At 29.5% G+C, this 19898-nt stretch overlaps 1 protein-coding gene across 1 annotated transcript; it reads left to right on the top strand.

Moving 5' to 3' along the window:
- Positions 1-447: 447 nt before the first annotated feature.
- On the top strand, positions 448-8406 carry LOC107436782 (histone H3.3A). Its single transcript, XM_043043324.2, has 3 exons — positions 448-825; positions 4655-4946; positions 8106-8406. Exons 2-3 carry the CDS (start codon positions 4665-4667, stop codon positions 8232-8234), a joined length of 411 nt encoding a protein of 136 aa, XP_042899258.1. The 5' UTR covers positions 448-825; positions 4655-4664; the 3' UTR covers positions 8235-8406.
- Positions 8407-19898: the final 11492 nt, after the last annotated feature.

Below are 19898 nucleotides of genomic sequence, written 5' to 3' on the forward strand. Positions count from 1 at the left end.
TTTTTTTTTTTTTAATTTTAAAATTTACGAATTATAAATCTTTAAAAAAATCTGGAAAAAAAATGTGTCATAAAATTTGCGAATTTCAGATTTTTCTGGTAAAGAGACTGAATGTTATCAATTATTATTAATCATTACAACTTATAAAAATCAAATAAAAAAAGAACAAATTATGTACAGCTGCAATAAACAAGCACCGCAGTTCACTAGAGGGCGTGGATATAGAGTACAAACTAGTTACTAGACCAGTGATGTCAACGTTCACCGTGACGTCCGTTTGGTCGAGTGATTGATCTTTCTGCCTTTATATCTATGGATAGAATCAAAGCATGTTTTTGAGGGTTTTAGGTGGCTGATGACCTTTTTCAAACTCAGGCGTAAAAATCAATCGAAAGTAGTAACTCGGAAATCCTACAGCTAATTTTAACCACTGGCGCCATCTGGGCTTCGTTTTGCACGGTCAACCATCCATAGCCTTTTCCTTTCAACCAATCAACTATTTGAATGCAGTCGTCTTAACATGCTATGTTTCACTTAGTATGAATGTCTCTTATATTTGTACAGTTTGTGAAAATTTAATGAAAATCTGGAGAAATTACTTTGAATCTGGCAATCAAAACACAATCTCGTTTTTTTTTTTATTCGCTACGTGATCCGTGAACAATTCAGCAGCAGTTTCTCTTCTCTTTAGAAATCGTAAATCGACTTTTTTTTGTGTTTTCTTGGGGAATAACGTAAGCGTCATAGAGTGTGTGTTTTCAAACAGTGAAGTTGTGCTCTCTGAACTCTTCATCTGGATTTTGGCATATTGAAGCTTATTATTAAGTAAAACTGTTAAAATATTTTATCTTTTTGCTAAGTATATCTTTTTAAACAGTTAGCAACAAATAATAACTTATTTTATGGAAAATATATATAATTTAAAATTAGGCCTAAGAGTATTGAGCAATTGTTTGGCGCTTCTTTTTTTCTTTAAGCCTAATGGGCGAAACATAAGTATCTTGACATACTTTTTCTTTTTTTTCTTGTAATGCAGTTGTCAGAAATAGTGTATAAATGAAAGCTAAATAACTAATTCAAGCTAAAGCTTTAAGTATTGAGTTATTTTATTTGAATAATATGCTGTTTTATACTAATGTATATGAGCTTGTTTTTCTTCCGCAATTGTATATTTTGGGGAGAAGGGAAGTTCTTTACAAATTTACTTTGTCGTCTTTATTGTACACATGTATTAAATTTTTTTTTTGTAATATAGGAAACCAGTTTATAGAACATTTGCTTTTTTTCGGTGGCTTATTTGCTTTGTATTTAAATATACATATTTTGGTGGGTTTCAATGGCCGTATGCAACTTAAAACAGCAAAGCGCTGATATTATGTAGTTTAAATACGAGTTTGGACTTCCAAAGTTTCATTGTTGTATTTCTTTTATGAACTTCAAATTTTAAGTTTGAAAAATATTGTTATTATTTTAATTTAGATTCTAAAGTTTTGCTTTATATATTTGTTAGCTTTACTCCCTGATTAAAAAAAAACAGAGCCCCGAGTTTTTAATATTCTTAGTGCATAGCTATGTTTATTCATGATTGAACATAACAGTATTCAAAATTATGCTGTATTCTGCATGATTTAACAGGCATCAACATGCCTAGATTTGAATTTAGTTAATAAATTTCATGTTTGGCTTAATATGTACTGATATGCAGGGATGAAAGGAATAGTGATTTGGACTAATAGCAGCATTTTTTTTTTTGCGGAAATTTTGTCATTATTGAAAAATAATAAAAACTTAGCAGTATTGGTATGGACTAAAGGGGAAAAAAAACTTCTATCTAACTATATTAAAAATAGAAATGTTTAAGATAGATATTAAGATAATTAGTAATTTAAAAAAAACTAATAAAATAAACTATAAGTTATTAAAAAACGAGCTAAAGACAAGGTGTTAGATTATTCTTTATTAAATCTATTAAAATTTACCCTCAATTTAAAATTTGTCTATTTTTTTTCCACATGATATTACTTTACTGAATATTTCACCAGATCTTCAGAAAAACTAATATTCGTTACATCGCTACTTAGTTACATTGTATCTTTTTCAAAAACTATATTTGAATTGAATCATTTTTATTTATTGGTTTAAATAAAGTTCATTGTTGAATTTGGTTATGTATAATTGTTATAATAAAAAGTAATTGAAAAAACTATTTTTGGCAAAGCTATTTTTAGACATACTCAATTCCAAATCATTTAATTGGGAATTTTTTTTTTGGCTCATCAATTTGGGTTTAATGATTTTTTGCATGCTTGTTGAACTTACCATATTAAGTAGTATTTGTCATATGCTTCAAGCAAAATTACACTAAAATTTTCGGCTTTCGCAATTGTCTATTTTCATTGTAAAGTGATAAGAGAGTTGTAAAAATCAGCTGACAGTAGGCTCTACTGCTAATGATGAGATTGCTAATCTTGGGGCAGCATGCATTCAACTTAACACTGACTTTCTTCTACCTTGCATGAATCGTAACATTGTCTGCTTCATATTATCTTTTTCTCCCTTTGCAAATTTTTTTTGTTGCATATGTCCATAATTTTTCATATTACATTAAATGTCAAAGTTATCTGCAAAATTGGAGAATCACCACCAATGTATCCATGCACAGTGTGCGTGCGTCTAATATTATCCAACCATGACTATTATTTAAATTAATAATGTGCTGTCATCAATAATATGATATTTTATTATAGGTTTTACCTGAACTTAGTTAATACATTTTCTCCATTTACTTTGCTTCTTTGTACATAGCTTATTTAATTTCCCTTTTTAATACCTTAACGAACCATAATTAAAAACCAAATAAATGTTTTCAGATACCACAAGTGATACTAATTTTGTAATGTATGCAGCCACATTCATTTTAATCATTGGGTTTACCTGATAATAAGGAATAGAAAATCATTACCTTTTAAATAATATGCAGTAAATTAATTTGTTTAATGAGAGCTCTGTCAGTGCTTCCATAGCTAATAGAAAAAAATATGGGCAAGAATTTCTCATCCTTTCTCAGAAACAGGATGAGATTTCAAAAAGTTAAGTAAGATTTTTAAAAATTAAAAAAGCACAGACTTGAAAGAAAAAAAATAATTTCTTTAATTATAATACATTTTTAACATCAAATTTTTAAGCGTTGAGTATTTTTACTGCATCATCATAGAAGATTTTGCCTTCACAAGGTATTTGTCCATCTTACATTAGTTCATAAAAAAAATTTGAAAGTCTTGCATGAAGATAGCTTATCTACGGTAAACACGTGGTTGCAGATAAATGTGTTTTGGAAGGGTTCCGTGGTTCAGAGGGGTAGTGTTCTGTTCGAAAAGGTTCAGAACAATGCTGGTAAATAGGTAAGCTAGATAACGGGGCAGATGTTGAAAATAGTGAAAGGGATTTTATTCTAAATGGTGTAATGCGAAACTTTTTCCAAAATTACAGAAATTTGCGAATTTTGAAATTAATCTATTTGATTGAAATTAATTTAAATTTTGAAATAAACCTGCGCGAATTTCTCACGGTAATAATTTTTTGATGCAAGAAAAAAAGGTGCTGTAGTGAAAAAACTGGCTCTAAGCTGGGAACACATCGCTGATCTTATCTTCAAAATATAAACAGAATTGTTAGTAGGTTAATTTTTGAGTAGCTAGTTGACGTAAAGCAATGGCAACCAATGAAAAAATTTAAGATTTTTAAAACTTCACATGAACAATCTAATTAGATCATTTAAATGAATTTTAGGCTTAATCAGAGGCTAAAATTGTCATCTTCATTTGCTGTCATAATTTAAAGACTCTAAAATAAAAGGTTTTCGCAGGGTTGCAAAAAAAATACACCTACTCAGTAAAACCCTCTCTAAAAAACCCAGTAATATTTACTGGGTCTTTTCTAAAATTGATTTCTTTTTTATCCTCTGTTATATTAAAGAGCTATTCTGTTGAAGTATATGTAGTCAAACCTAAAAAAATGAGCCTATGGTGAAAAAACTGTGTTTGGAGGAGTTATCTTGCTGGCTAGATTTGACTGTATAACCATTGATTAGACAGTGCCTTTGATTCCCTTTCTATGCAAAAAAAAAATTATATCCTCAAATATTTTTAAGATTAAAATGTAAATAAAAAGCAATCTTGTGTTAAAATAAGTTTAAAATGTGTGTATGTGAGTACATATGACATTTTGCATTGTGATGTCAAAAGAAACTTTTCAGACTTTTACACTAATTTATTTGTATTAATATTGAAATAAGGTAATTATCCCTGCCCTCTTTTGAAAAAAGAAAAAACCCAAATACAACATGGAAAACCGAGAAAAACTCAGTAGAACCCAGAAAAGCCCACTTCGGTTGGGTTTTTCTTTGAAAACCTGGTTTTTTTTTTGCAACTCTGGGCTTGAGGTATATAAGACACAAATTCTTCATTTTATAATTTTAGATTAAGAAAGAACTAGAATTTTAATAGGTCAATACTAATAAACAAAAAAAAACAATGTACTACTAGACTAATAAACAATGCTATAGGGTGTGTAGTTTATTATATGTATGCATTTTTTCAACCATGCTAAATTATTATAAATTTATATAACTCAATTTCATTGAATATTGTTTTAGCTTTTGAGATATGGCACGTACTAAGCAAACTGCGCGTAAATCAACTGGAGGAAAAGCTCCCAGAAAGCAGCTGGCTACCAAAGCTGCCAGAAAGAGTGCCCCATCAACTGGTGGAGTGAAAAAGCCTCATCGTTACAGGCCCGGTACTGTTGCTCTTCGTGAAATCAGGCGTTATCAGAAATCTACTGAGTTGCTTATCAGAAAGCTTCCATTTCAGCGATTGGTAAGAGAGATTGCCCAAGATTTCAAAACAGATTTGCGTTTCCAGAGTGCTGCCATTGGTGCATTACAGGTACATAGTTATTTTAGTATTTTTAAGTTATAAGACTAGTGTCAACCTTTTTATGTAAGTTGTATCACTTTTAAAAATTAACACTTAAAACAGGCATTTAACATCGGTGAATTTTTTACTTAAAGTGGGTCCTTTTTTAATATAAAGAAATTTATGAAGATAATGGAACACTTTTCTTTTTTATGTGTACTAACTCTTTTTGCCAATTAGATAGTTTTAATTATCAATTTGCTAATAGTACCAAATAAAGTATCACTAACTTATGTGTAACAATTTGTTAAAGTGCAAATTTGGAGGTCTCCACAGGGCAACTGAATAAAAGTGACTGTAAAAAAAAAACTATCATTCTGCTATCAAGGAAGACAGTGTTGCTTTTTGCCACAGGATGGCTGGGCTTCAAATGCCAATATAATGCTTGAGAAAGAAAATAGCTGAAAATGAAAAACAAATGTTTAAAAGGTTTAAAGTCTTAACTGGTCTGGTATCTAGATCTTAGTTAGTTGAATTTATTCAAAGAGAAAAATATGCAAAGGTTAAGGTTATCAGATTGAATACAAATAATACTAACAATATGAGCAAAAAATGTGAGCTAACAATGTACATGGATAACACGAATTTGTACCAAACATTTAATAAATATAATGATGTTAAAAGCCACCTATAGATGATGTCATTAGGCGAAGTTCGCAAGAAAGTTTAAGGAAAGAAAATACAAAAATTAATAATTAAATTTGGGTTAAGAAAACGTCTTTGAGAGGATTAAGTATTAAAAGTATAGTTAAAACAAGGTGAAAAATATTGATAAGATGTAGATGTAAAGCAGAACATATTGTGATGGTCAGTTGCTATGAATATTCTTTAAATACTTGCATCAATTAAAAGTGGTTATGTATTGTAATCAAAATTTTCATTCCTCTGCTATTCTTATAAAAACTTTTTTTTTTCAATGTAAGGTTTAAATTTTGAGAGCATAAATTTTTTATTTTTAATTCCTACTCCATTCATTTATTTAAAAAATAATAATAAAGAAAAGCAGGATACGTTGAAAATTCTGATGAATAAGCTTTAAAGCGCTACAGTGCAAATTTACATTTCTTACAATGAAAAGGGTTCTGTGAAGGTCATTTTTATAACAAAATTAAGCATTAGAGATCCTGGTGAATAGCTACCACTGCTGACCTTACAGAAAAATATGCTAAGTTTGTCATTAACTTTAATTTAGCAGAACTTTCTAGCTCATGTAGGTTTGTGGCTCATAGGTTAAGCATAGTTCTCCCTTCAAAATAAAAGGAAAGGACAGGCTGTTTCCCCACAGAAAAGAGCACTTTGAGTTTTAGAAGAGTACTCACTTACCACTAGGACTGGGCGATATTAGAAATTATAAATCGTGATGCATCGCGATATAGTATTTTTGAATTTCATTTACTTGTAAGGCACAGAAAGTCAGATTTCTATCAAAACTCCATACTTAAATTGATTTAAATCAATTTATAAGTTTGAAGATATATATGTTTTGCTTAAGAAAGATATTAAATAAATTGACTACTATGCACAAAACTTAAAATATTTATTGAAAAAATGTGTAGATACAGAATGAAATATTTGCACCTCTTTATCGTTTATAAGGTATTAACATGTCTAATTAAATACCTAATTACCTAAATTATTAATTCATTATTAATTTAGGTAATTATTAGGTAATTTTACTAAGCTTTTAACTAGAAATAAAAGAAAGTTTAAAACGATAGGTTTATGAATTATTTGAAAATCAATTAGTTTAAGCAAATGAAATTTTGAGAAAAAAAAAGTTTAAAGTCATAAAAAATAATTTTACTAAATGAGCCGTATAAAAATAACTTTAATAATTACATAATTATTAAGTTCGATTGTAATGTTCAAATTCTAAATTAAAAAAAGTAAACGCTAGTTTTGTTATATTTTCTAAAAATGATCACGCAAATAATGAAAGATTTCTTAATTTAAAAATAAATGAAATAGAAATTTATCAATATATTTACCTAACAATATAGAAAGAAAATTTAAAAAATAAATTTGTTAAAAATTATTTGTATGTTCAAAACAAAGTGCTAAATAAATTACAAAAAAAAAGAAAGAAAAATAAATAGTAAAACACTTTTAAATCACTATTTTTAATATTATTATTTCACATAATCACTATTAAATCACTTTTTTAACTAAACTATACAGAAATAAAACTCTTTGCAGTAAAGTTGATCCCGGCCTTTTAAAGAATGTTATTGTAAAATTCAGAAAATTATTAGTAATTTATATTCACTAAAATTTATTATTATACCCCCCAATTTAAAGGTGTGAATGTCTCTGAGGCCGAATATCATTCGAATTTTTATTAAACAACTATACAGAAATAAAAATCTTTGCAGTAAAGTCGATACTTTCTGAAAGAAAAGATCTTATCCTTTAAAAATAAGACACCTTCCCTGAAAGAACTCAAAAACTGAAGGTGTCAATTTTTATAAAATGATTGGCTATTATTCAGAAAAATCAAAACAGGTATTTTGTAAGTCCCATGAACATAAGCCAGTTTAATGACACATCCCATACCTATTCTTATTCATATTCACACATTTTTAAAATAATACATTGTGAATAATCTTCTCGCTATTTGAAAATCACATCATGGAAATGAAGAACACTATCTGGAAGGAATTCCCGAAACTGAAGTTCTTTGCCTCTAATGCATTGCCCGGATTAACGGCTTCTGTGGGAAAACTTTTTTCAGGGTGAATTTGGTATGTTACAAATTAAAGAGCAGTCTTTCTATGAAATTATTAAATTTTAATTTGAGTGCCCCGCTAAACTGTCAGATAAAATAGTTCAAATCACAATATTAAGTTCTGCAAGTGCAGAATAACCATTTAAAGAAATTCTTAAACCTCTCTCAACTTGTATGAAGCATTTTATATCATTTATGATTAAATGGTGGAAAATAGTTTTTTATTAAATCTTTTAATTGTAATTAAGTGTAATCAAAATGTTGTCAACTAATCAAAAATTGTCATGTAATATTAATTTGAATTAATTGTAAATAAGTATTAAGTTTTTTATTAAGGAAAATAGTTCCTTCACTCTTCAGTTACTATGGTGTATTAAATTTGCATTTTATGAATACCATTGCAGGAAGCCAGTGAAGCATACCTCGTTGGTTTGTTTGAAGATACCAATTTGTGCGCTATTCATGCCAAACGTGTAACCATTATGCCGAAGGACATCCAGCTTGCTCGTCGTATCCGTGGTGAGCGAGCTTAATAAGCATTTCTTTGTGGACATTTTATCATCTCCATCAGAAACATTATTGTGTGTCACGTCTTTATCTATATTTTTTTTTTCATTGTAAATTTTGTGTTGTGCATTTGGTGGGTTTATGATACTTATGTAATGCTGTATTACCTTAAAAACAAATAAAAGTATCAAAATTAAAGTGTAATGACTAATTTTTATTTTGTCCTATTTCATTGCATATTTTATTTTGAAAATAATGGCTGGTTATATTTTCTGAATTAGACTTATTAAGTTTTTGTTTCTTGGCCATTTAAACTGTCATTTAATAGAGAAATCATTTCAGAGATTACCTGATTAGTGCTTATGACTGCAAAAAGATACAATGTATTTATATTCTCACATTGAATTTGCTTTCAGTAAATACAAAAAATATTTTTATTTGTGTTTGTAGGCTTAGTATTTAACAGAAGTAGACTTATTTGCAGACCATAAGTATTATCTTACAAAGTCTTATATTATGCTTAATGAAAATAAATTTTCTAGTAAATAAAAGAACATGTTAAAACTGAGAAAAACAGCTGTTTAAACAAACATAAATTTTTTAAAAAAGGTTTATTTTTTTAAAGCATTTTTTAATAACTTCACAAAGACTATGCTGAGAACATTTTATATTTCCAATATTAACTTATGGTTTATATTGAAAAAACAATGTGTCAATATAATTATCTATTGGTAATTTAAAGTTTCCTAAAAGGACTCTCGTTAGCTGATTAAATTCTATTTTCAACCGGTCTCTATCAGACTGAACTCTTACCATCGGGCAAACCATTAGCTTATTTTTCTATGTTTAATGTGGTTACGCCTTAGTAAACTTCACACAGAAAGCTTTTCAAGACTACAAATTTGTCTTTGGTTGCTTGATCCAGGAGTTTCCTTTAGGAATACAAGTTATTGGGTACGCATAAGTGGACAGCAAGACTGCTATATGAATCACACACATTGGTACTGAGAAAAATTTTTGACAAAGAAAAAGGTTTATGAGATTGTACTGAGGTAGATCCTGTTGAATGTTTAATCACATGACTAAATATCACATTCTAATAGTTAAGATTTTTGGTCTAAGTATTTTAAATGTTATTATAAATTATAGTGAATTAAGTCGCTACTAGCAGATTTCTCTATAGCAAAGCCTCATTAATCATGCTGCGCTCGACCAGTCATTTCAAAAACTTAAAAGATATATTGGTGTTTATATGTGTGTAATAAATTTCCTTAGAACTATATCTTGTAATATAATGTTTGGTAATAAATTATAAGATTTTTATATCTTGCATAATTGTTATATCCGATTGGGTAGTATCTACAGAGACACCAACTTGCTTGCTTTGTAAAAAAAGAAATATATATATTTTCTAATGATGACAAAATTTAAGTTATTTTTAATTTAGTATTTTTCATTTTATTTTCGCCACTGCTTATCAAAAATTCAATTAAGAAATGCAACTTATTTGCAATTTATGTTGTGACCTTTTAAAGAGCGGACGTAATAATTCTTATACTACAGGAGTTACTATTTAATTTGCTACCCATTTATTAAAAGTTTAGCAGTTGGTATCCCTGCTAAAATTTTTGCTGGTGCTTTGAACCAGCAGGGTTAAAGATTCGATTTTATCCCGGTACATTACAAGGTGGCCAGTCTTTTATAAAATTATCGCAAATTTTAGTTTTTTGTTAATTGCTTATCTTTTTTTTGTTGAATTTTTAGAATCCTAATAAATTAAAATGTTTCATGCTGTTAAGAGTGGATTTTTTTAAAATTAGTTATTCCACATACAAAAGTTAAAGTAAGGCATAAGCTAACACAATTTACTACTCCACTTAAAAAATTTATCTCTTAAATTAATTTTATTTGTTTTCTTTTATCTGATTTTCATCAGTTCTGTTTTATATTCTATAAATATTTGAACTGTGCGTTTTATGTAATAGTTATGCTTATAAATTTTTTTTTTTAAATAAAAGTAAGTTTGCTTTTCTTTTTACAAGAAGTTAAGAGCTAAGACACACTATTTTCAAAGATTTTTAAAAATAATAAATTTTCTTTCTTTTTACGAGAAGTTAAGAACTAAGAAACCAAACTATTTCTGCTTTACGGAAATTGTCTTTGCTTGTTTGAATTTAGAATTTATCCATATTGGCGCCCCTCAATTTTAAAACCCCTGATTTGTAGGAGGTACCTTTGCTACTTTCTCTAGATTAAGGGAGCACACAGTAAAAGCTTGTAAAAAAGCATTTTTTAATAAATTTTTCAACGGTTCAGATAAAACTTAATACAATCTTATTGCACGTATTTTAATCTTTATTTCATCGTGTTGCAAATACAGAAATTTAAAATAGTTATTATATAATACAATGTTTAAGTTATTTTTTAAATTGTCCGCAACTTGTAGCTATAAGTTGGAGAGGAAAAATCATCCAAGATAAATTTCGTTTTGATTTTCCACACAACAGATAGTTTTTGTTGCACTAGGGATTTTTCTTTTAAAAAATATAAATTTTTTTCATTAAGGGTGGTGCTATGACGAAAAATGATCTAAAATAAGTTTTATTTTCGTGGATTTCTCAAAACCAGTCTCCCCAATTTAAAAAAAACCTTAAGTGCAACAAAAATAATATATTTTTGTGAAAATTGTCAAAATTTAAAGTAAATTTGTTAAAGTTAGAGATTCAGAAAGTAAAACAGTTCCGATTTGAAATACCATGTGATCAATGATCCATAAAAATATATAAAATTTTGCAACTAACTATAATGCATCAATACCAGGTCCATAACATGCTTTCTCTCCTTCATTTTCAGCCGTCTCCCGTTTTCTTGTCAACCTGCTGTCATGTTACACCTCGTGTACGTTTTTAAAGTGGCATTTGAGAAACAATGCATTCATCTTCATTTTTAACCTTTATTCTTTAGCTGCCTTTATTTCTAATTTTTTCGAAACTCACGGCGCTTCCTTAAAAATTATTGCAGCCAAGTGTGGTGCAATTTCAACTATCTGCATTAAAAGCGTTATTAATTCTTTTAAGAGAAAGCAAATTCATTAAGAGGACGCCATATCAGGGGAGAAACTTTTCGCCCCAAATTCTCTTTCACCTACATAACTAATTTTAAGTATGGAAGAAGTGAGATGAGACAAATCTAGAGTAAGCCATGAAGTTTCAAATAATAAAAAGAAATTCTTAAAATATCCAAATGAAAATAAATTGAATGAAGGGGAGACGATAACTTAGGATTACTATATGGAGAAGTTCTCTTCAATAATTAGTTGTCATGTTGATATTTTAATTTTTTTTCTTTCTTTCAGTAAATCAGACTATGCGAATTAAATTAGTGGTGCAGATGACAGAGAATTGCTCAAGTTCACATATTCATACAAATCACTGCAACGCGATCAACATACTAGGTTATAACTTTAAAATTTTTGCGAAAATTTATTAATATTTTGGTACTATAATCTTAAAGACAATAAAAAAAACGCATTTTATTTATGTTGGAAAATTTTACTGTGTTGTTTCCTTTTAAATAAATTCCGGAATAGTTCTATTTTTGGGTCAATCTCTGCTCTTCATCACAGCAGGGAAAAATTCTTAGCAGGGAGTACTTTATTTTTATGGGGAAAGAAAAAAAACGTTTTTAGTAACTTAATTTTTCATCTTTTTTGTATTACTAAAAGTGGAAAGAAGAACATCGTGCAGCTTTGTTTTATTTTGATTTTTTGTGCTGAGCTGTGAAGAATTAAATACTAATTTTTTAGTACCAGCTAAAGACTGGTACAAAGTATCAGTTGCAAATATCTGATACTTCAAGTATCAGATACATATGAATCTGATTTTAAATCTTAAATAAAAGTGGAGGTGAGTTATTATTAAGTATAATTTTTGTTGCTCTTATCAGAGCTAAAAATTTACATAGAATTTTAATTAGTTAAATTGCAGACTTAAAAAAAATGAAAATTGATTTAAATCAAATACAGAATTACAATTATTAAAAACAAAATAATAATAATAACTTGCATTTTATATAGAAATATGAAAACCTGTATTTGAAATTGAAATCAATTAGCTTTAATTTTTTTTGAAAATTATTATTATAATTAAAATAGTAACTGTCTTGCCATCACGTCATGATGACGTAATGTTCAAGTTTATCAAACGTAGGAAATGATTTTAGTTGAAAGAATAACTTACAAACATTAATCAAAAGCGTTAAAACTTGAACTATTACCGTCCCTAGTAAGCCCGAATCTTTTAATTTATTTTTTACTAGCCGCCTAAGGCGGCCAGCTCTCCGCCACGCTGAAGGTTTTCACAAATAAAGTTTTTTAAAAAGGAGCAGGAAATCTGAAGATTAGTGGACAATTAAAGTGTTCCTGTCCTGCAATTTTGTCTTCATATCCAGTTCTGCTGCAGATGTGTTATAGCTCTTGAGGATGTTTGAAATTATATAGCTACAACGCTTAAGAAAAAAAAAACTAAAATGCTAAATACATGAAAAGAACACGAAAACGAATAAATTTTTTATGGTATCAATTTCTATTTCTATATAATTTTTTATGGTATCAAATTCTATTTCTATATCTGTTACGTCAAGCACTCAGGTATTATAATTTGATCTAGTTGTGCTTGTATAATTTTGATCTAGTTGCGCTTTCTACGTCATTTTGTTAACATCGTTTGGTTTGTTATTTAACATCGTTTGGTTTGTTATTTCTAAGTTAACTTTCAAAAAATTGGCTGGCATCAGCATTTTTATTCTTTAAGTTGTTTATTTTTTCTTTTGGAATTCGTTCCTTTTTAGCGAAATGTTTTTCAACCTAATCGAATTCTTTGCCGACTGTTCTCTGTATATATAAAGAAAATAAAGTAAATATTTTTAAAGTGTTGTGAAAAGAATTTTTAGTTGTACAAAGTACTACAATATCGCTACAAAAATTATCGTCTTCGCTTAAGAAAAAAAAAATAGAGCGTGGAAAGAAGAAGAAAAACTTATTATAACAATTATGAACAGCGACAAATATATCAAAGCGAAGCGTTCTATTTACGTATCGAATATGTTGCCACATTTTTAATACAAAAGTTAAACTTTTCTCCACTTTAATAAATGTAAACTAATGCGAACTTTACAATTAAATTATTAATTCCTTCGTATATCATTGGTTTAAGTTGTCGAAAATTAATATTTCAATTGTAAGGTTCGCATTAGCATACATTTATAAGAGTGGGGAAAAGTATATGCATTTTTTAATAGTTTTTTGAATATGGCTCTTTGAAGACGGAAAAGCATAGACTTACAAAATGACTGATAACTAAATAACTAATCCAAATTTTTAAAAAAGAAAAAAAATACTTCTTCATTATGTCAAAACACAATTATGTGCCGAGTTTCGTGCCTGGGCGAGGCTTCTGGGGCGATATATTGTGATTACAGACACACACACACACACAGCCGCTTTTATTATTATGTATAGATGTATAGATGTCTCTTGAAAAGGCATTTATAATAAAAAATGTACCGGAAGAATTTAAAGTCGAAATATTATTTAACCTGTTAGGTGAACGAGCGGCACACTCTGTAGTTTATTCAAACGCAGAAGAAATAAAGGATTATCATAAAGTTAAAGCTTTAATTTTAAAAGAATTTCAACTTACACCAGAAGCTTGCCTAGAAAACTTTCTTAGTACCAAAAGATGAAAAAACGAAAACCATATGCAATTTACTAGTAGACTCAGAGCCAATTGGAATTTTTATTGCGAACTTAGAAATGTACAAGATTTTGAAACGCTAAATGAATTAATAGTTAGCGATAGATTACTAAGTGCGTTAGATAACGCAGCGTAAAGTTACGTTCGAATAAAACAATTAGCCATAATTTTAACAAATTTAAATAAATTTTGACTACCCCAAAAAACTGAATTCATATAAAAACTTCCTTGGAATGCAGAAAAATAGATTTCGGTTGCCTTTTTAAGTTTTCCTGGTGATAAACTATTCAAATTATTGATGTGTGTTATGATAATTAATCACTATTTGTAGGAAGGAAAACAAAATACACACTTTATACAATAAAATATATTTATTTAAAAATATATATATAAGGCAATTTTGTTTATTCTTAGTTTTTTTAAATACAATTTATAAAAAGTAAGATTCTCAAGGGCCCTCTGAGTGCCTAGGGGCACTCCGGCAATGCCCGGGTGTGTGCCCATGCGTAAAGACGGTACTGATCGAAGCTAAGGGCAAAATAATTTTACAAACCGCGTTTAGAGAACAAGTCGAGGCGAAATTAGCAATATTGCCAGTCCAGTGGCGTACGCAAGGGAGGGGTTTAAACACCCCCCTTGAGCTCAGACAAAATGGCAAAAATAAAAATTTTTGTAGAAATTATGCGAGCTATTATTTTTTAAGACTATATTTTTATTTGCCTTATACCTACTTTTTTTCATTTTTTTTTCCACGGTATTTCTCAGAATACTGTAAAAACATTTACTATAATAGGGTTGTACTTCTGAAACCAAAATCACGTGATATATATATATATATGCTGTTCTTGAATCTTTAGGATGTCAAAACGCAAGAATTTAACAATTTTTAATTACTTTGAGAAAAAAATTACGACCTGAAATTAGTGAGGTGACAGCATCTAGTACCAATGTAAGTTTTTCTGTTGTACAGAAATGTGATACTTCCGTTGAAGAAAACGTTTCTAGCATAACAAAATCTTATGAATGTGAAAGTGGCCCTCGAAGTGTTACTTCCCACCCATATGACATTGGACTTTTTTCAGAAGATATTACATTATGTTCTTAAACTTAAAAAATCAAATCAAAATTTAACTGAACAATGTTGTTTAAATAAGAAGTCAAAATTGTCTAGCTGTCTAAATTGGGGAAATAATAGTGCTTTATTACAGATTTTGAATTTCTTTTAGTAGTTTCAGAAAATTATGAACACCCCCCTTGAAAAAATTCTGCGTACGCCACTGTGCCGGTTTATTATAAAAACCCTGACGATTGTCTATTTTATACTTCAAATTTCAAATATTTTGTTTGCTTTAACAGATAAATTAAACTTCCCTTGTTTAATTACATCGGATGCTTATAACTCTTTGATTTATCAAAATGATGATTCAGCCAAAATCGAAAAAGCTTTAGTTTCAGAATGCGACTCATCAGTAGACGTGTGGGAAGAAATGAATAAAAGTTCATGAAGGTCAGGGGATTCATTTTCTCAATCGGAAGAAAGTGAAACAGGGTGCGGTATTTATTTAATATCGGTTAATAATAAATTATGCAGTTTAGTGATGAATATTCGGAGGCTAATAAATTTCGAGAAATGCAGAAAGATTGCTTGTTGATTGAAATAGTTTCTTAAATCATGATTTGTCTTGTATGGTATGTTAGTCAGAGTTATTTATGGAGTGAGAATACTTAAGGCTTATTTTGGAGGTGTGAAATAAGAGATTAGAATTATAGATAAGATTATAGATAATAACATCATAGATAAGAGACAATTTAATAAAGGAAAGAGATTGGGAAAAGAAAAAATAGTCTGATAATACCTATCAACTCAAATCGTAAAAATAAATAAATAAAAAAGCGTGGGGAATTATGTATGCTGTATACAGTGCGCAAAAAAATAAACGGACCATCCTTAATAACTTTTGATCTAATAATAGGTTCTTCTCGTATTAGGAGCCAATTTTAAGGGGTGACCTCAAATATGCTAATTAATTAGAATAGAAGATATTTTAAATTAGGAAATCAGATACAAAAACGTACTTTCTCTGAATAAACATACCATTTTCCAGAGGGATACGGATTTCTGACCTCCAAAATATACGGGGTAGCCGCAATCTGGGAAATATGGTCCCAATAGTTTGGTGAGGTCCAAAGTTTGCACCTCTTAAGGTTAGTTTTACTTTTTGCGTATTTCGCCATATCTTGAAAACCTTTCAAACGAATTGAAAATTTTTTGCATATAATTCTAAAATTGATTTATCCAAAGATAGTTCCATNAAAAAAAATATATGTATATATATATTCTGTTATTGCATTTTGTTTTGTTATTACATATACTTTCATCTGTTAATTTTTTTCAACATACATTTTTTCATTGTTAACAAGATATTTAAAAAAAAGTACGAATTTCTTGTACTCGCCAATTTCACCACAAGAAACTGTACTGATGGTGCTGGCATGACTACTGACTTTGAAACACAAATAACTACAAACAGTAGTTTCGTATATTAACGTGTTTGCGCACGCTTAACATTGGTATTTATCGTGTTGATGAAGTTTTACAGTTGTGAGAAGTCAGCTTGTGTTATACACCTTTATTAAACGAAACAACTAATAGTAAATATAATATTATTTATATTTTATTAAATGAAATTTAAAAATATAGTTTAGATATCTGCCAATTTTGTGCATGCTCAGTGTTCATAAGAAAAGAATCAAAGATGACCCAGAATTCATTGAAAAAGTTAAAAACAGATTTGGACACCAAGCAAGACGATTACAATTCTTGTTTTATTAAGTATTTTTTTAATTGTAATGCATCAATAATTACTTAATTATTTGTTTTTGAATAAAAATAGTTTTAATAAAAAAGTTTTATAACAAAATTGTTTTTCTGTATCTCTTTGAATGTTTTTAAAAAAAAGCCAGGGGGGTGCAAGTGCACCCTCTTGCACCCCGCTGCCGGCGCCCTTGAGAGAGAGTATGTTTTTGTATCGGATTTCATAACTTAAAATATCGTCTGCACTTATTAATTTGCATAATTGAAATAAACCTTTCGAACAATTCAGTTTGAGTGAGTCCTAGAATGTAAAGATCCGAAATCAATAGATCAAAAGTTATTCAGAGTGATCCGTTTTTTCATTTGCGTACTGTACATTGACAGTTCAACAAACTGATAAGCTTTAAATATAAATAATGATTAAACAGAATAAAATAATATTCAAGACTAGAAATTTAATTTAATTCCCCCCCCCACAAAAAAAGAAACTTTTATGGATAAAAAGAAGATGACAAAAGAGTTAAGTGTTCTATTTTTACATAAAAAATATTTGACTTATTTTTTGTAAAAAAAAAAACTGCCTGAAATTTCAGTTATATATATATATTTTTCAGTTATATATCAGTTACATATCCAAAACACTATTTTCTTTTCTAAATTCACTTCCCAACTCTGATATTTCAGTCAATATTGCTAACTGTTTTTCAGACTATTTCTTTCAATAGTTTTTAACCTGTTAAGTATTGAGAGCTGAGTTTGATGTAATGGGAAAAATGCATCTGATGTGTTAGTGTTTCTAGAAGGAAAATAAGAATCTTGTTAATTTTATGAATGTACCATATTCATCACACCCGCCATCGTGACCACAGGGAATGATTTAGGCCCTTAAAAGCTGATTGAAACGATTTTGCTCTAGGATAGGATGGGTTTATTCACAGTACGGTCCGTCTTTACTGCGTAATAACCCTCGGAGAGAACCATCGATTTGTCAAAACTTAGTAATCCTCGAAATGCAACACATGTGGCTCCAATCGTCATTTTTTAGGAAAAAATAGACATAAACCATTCAGTCCCCTTGGTCTTCGTATGTTTTTCACTGAATTTTTATTTGAAATGTAGAGCGTGAAAATAGGCCTGGATTAGTTTTTTCAGGAATAGTTCTCATTTTCAATATATGATATGAGATTGTAGAGGAATAAAAATGTCTTAGATTTCAACTTATGATTCCACAGCTCTGTTTTCATCAGTTATCTTTCAAATGAATAGGTATATGTATTATATTTCTTCTACCTCACACTAGTTTCTTAAACAAAAAAATTAAAATAATTTTCTTTGTAGATGATTCAGGTCAACAGTATGAAAAAGAAATTCGGGTGGAATTCTACATAAATTTAACTCTAGATTTTTTTTAAAATTAAGTATCAATTGATTTTAAATAGTAATTCGCCGTCATTAATTTTATTCAGGAAAAATTATGATACATTAATAAGTCGGAAAAAAAATGTTCACTGCACTAAAAATAAGAAAGATGTTACTTTGAATAATTTTTGTTCTTATGATTGTATTCTCACGAGCTTTGTGCCAATCTAATACTTTAAAGGGGTAACCTCAAATATGCTTACTAATTAATTATTGCTGTTGTTGTTCATTTACGTCGCACTAGAGCTGCGCAATGGGCTATTGGCGACGGTCTGGGAAACATGCCATCACAATTTTGATCCTCTGCAGAGGGAATGGCTTCCCTGCTTTGGTAGCCCGACGACCTGTGCGAGAAGTCGAGCACTTTACGGTAGAACAGTTTAATGGGGACCAATACCGCACACCCTCGGTCCCTACGCAGATTGATCCAAGTGGTCACCCACCCGCACACTGACCGCAGCCAGTGATGCTTGACTTCGGTGATCTGCTGGGAACTGTGTCTTAACGATCAGTCCACTACGGGACAATTAATTATTGCAGACGATATTTCAAGTTACGAAATCAGACGTAAAAACGTACTTTCCTTGAATCAGCATAACTTATACCCCCAACGGATTTGGCTTTTTAACTAACAAAATATTGAGCGTAGCAACAGTCTAGTTCAGATAGTTTAGTCAATAGAGCCGTTGAAAGTTTGGGTATCTTTATGTTCTTTTCGTCCAGTAGTGGACTGACCTTAAAGACCGGTTCCCAGTAAAACATCGAAGCCAAGTATCACTGGCTGCGATCAGTAAACGGATGGGTGACCACTTTGATCAGCCTGCGTAAGGACCGAGGGTGCACGGTATTGGTCCTTGTTATACTGCTCTACTGTAAAGTGGTCGACTTCGCTCGCACTTCGTCGAACTGCCAAAGCGGAGGAGGAGAAGATCAAAACTGTGATGGACCATACTCATGGATGTTTGTTGTTAACCAGACGGTCGCCGATAGCCCAATGTGAAGAAATTATATATATATATATATATATATATGCTTCATTTTAAAGAATTTAATTTTATATGACGAAACACAAAATTTGAACAAAATCGATCAAATAGTTTCTGATTTGTCCAATTTCAAAGAAGTAATTTATTTAAAATTTGATTTCTGAAGAACTATTCGACCGATTATATTCAAAAGTTGTATGTTAGCATTTAAAATTACATCTACTTATAAGATCCAACTATTTGTATGTCTTACAATTCAATAATTTTTCGACCCTTGTTAAATAAAATAATAAAAACTTAAGAATTATTTTTCACAAGGAATTCTTTGGACAAATGAAATTTATAATTATGCAAAAAAAAATTTCAATTCGCTTCGAAATTTTTCCAGATATGGCTAAATACACAGAAAGTGAAATTAATATTAAGGGGCCTAAACTCTTGACAGTTCTCGTGTAGAAACTATTGAGAACATATATGCCAGATTTCGACTATCCCCATATTTTGATGGTTGAAAATTATAATCCATTGAAAAAAAATGTATGTTCAATCAGAGAAAACCTGTTTCTGTAACTCAATTAATATTTAAAGTTCGCACTAATTAATTAGTATATTTGTGATCACCCTTTGGAGCTGATAAAATTCCCACCACGTTTTAGAAAATCTGATCCTCAGAGCAAAAGTTATTGAAAGTGATATCTTTTTTATTTTAGGCACTTT

This window comes from Parasteatoda tepidariorum, chromosome 10 (assembly GCF_043381705.1).
Source record: "Parasteatoda tepidariorum isolate YZ-2023 chromosome 10, CAS_Ptep_4.0, whole genome shotgun sequence".
NCBI lineage: Eukaryota > Metazoa > Arthropoda > Arachnida > Araneae > Theridiidae > Parasteatoda > Parasteatoda tepidariorum.

Bases quoted from the DNA above. Each gene is read 5' to 3' on its own strand.
- LOC107436782 (XM_043043324.2), top strand. From the start codon at position 4,665: ATGGCACGTACTAAGCAAACTGCGCGTAAATCAACTGGAGGAAAAGCT. The intron at 4,947-8,105 runs GTACATAGTTAT...ATACCATTGCAG, and splicing joins CTGCCATTGGTGCATTACAG to GAAGCCAGTGAAGCATACCT.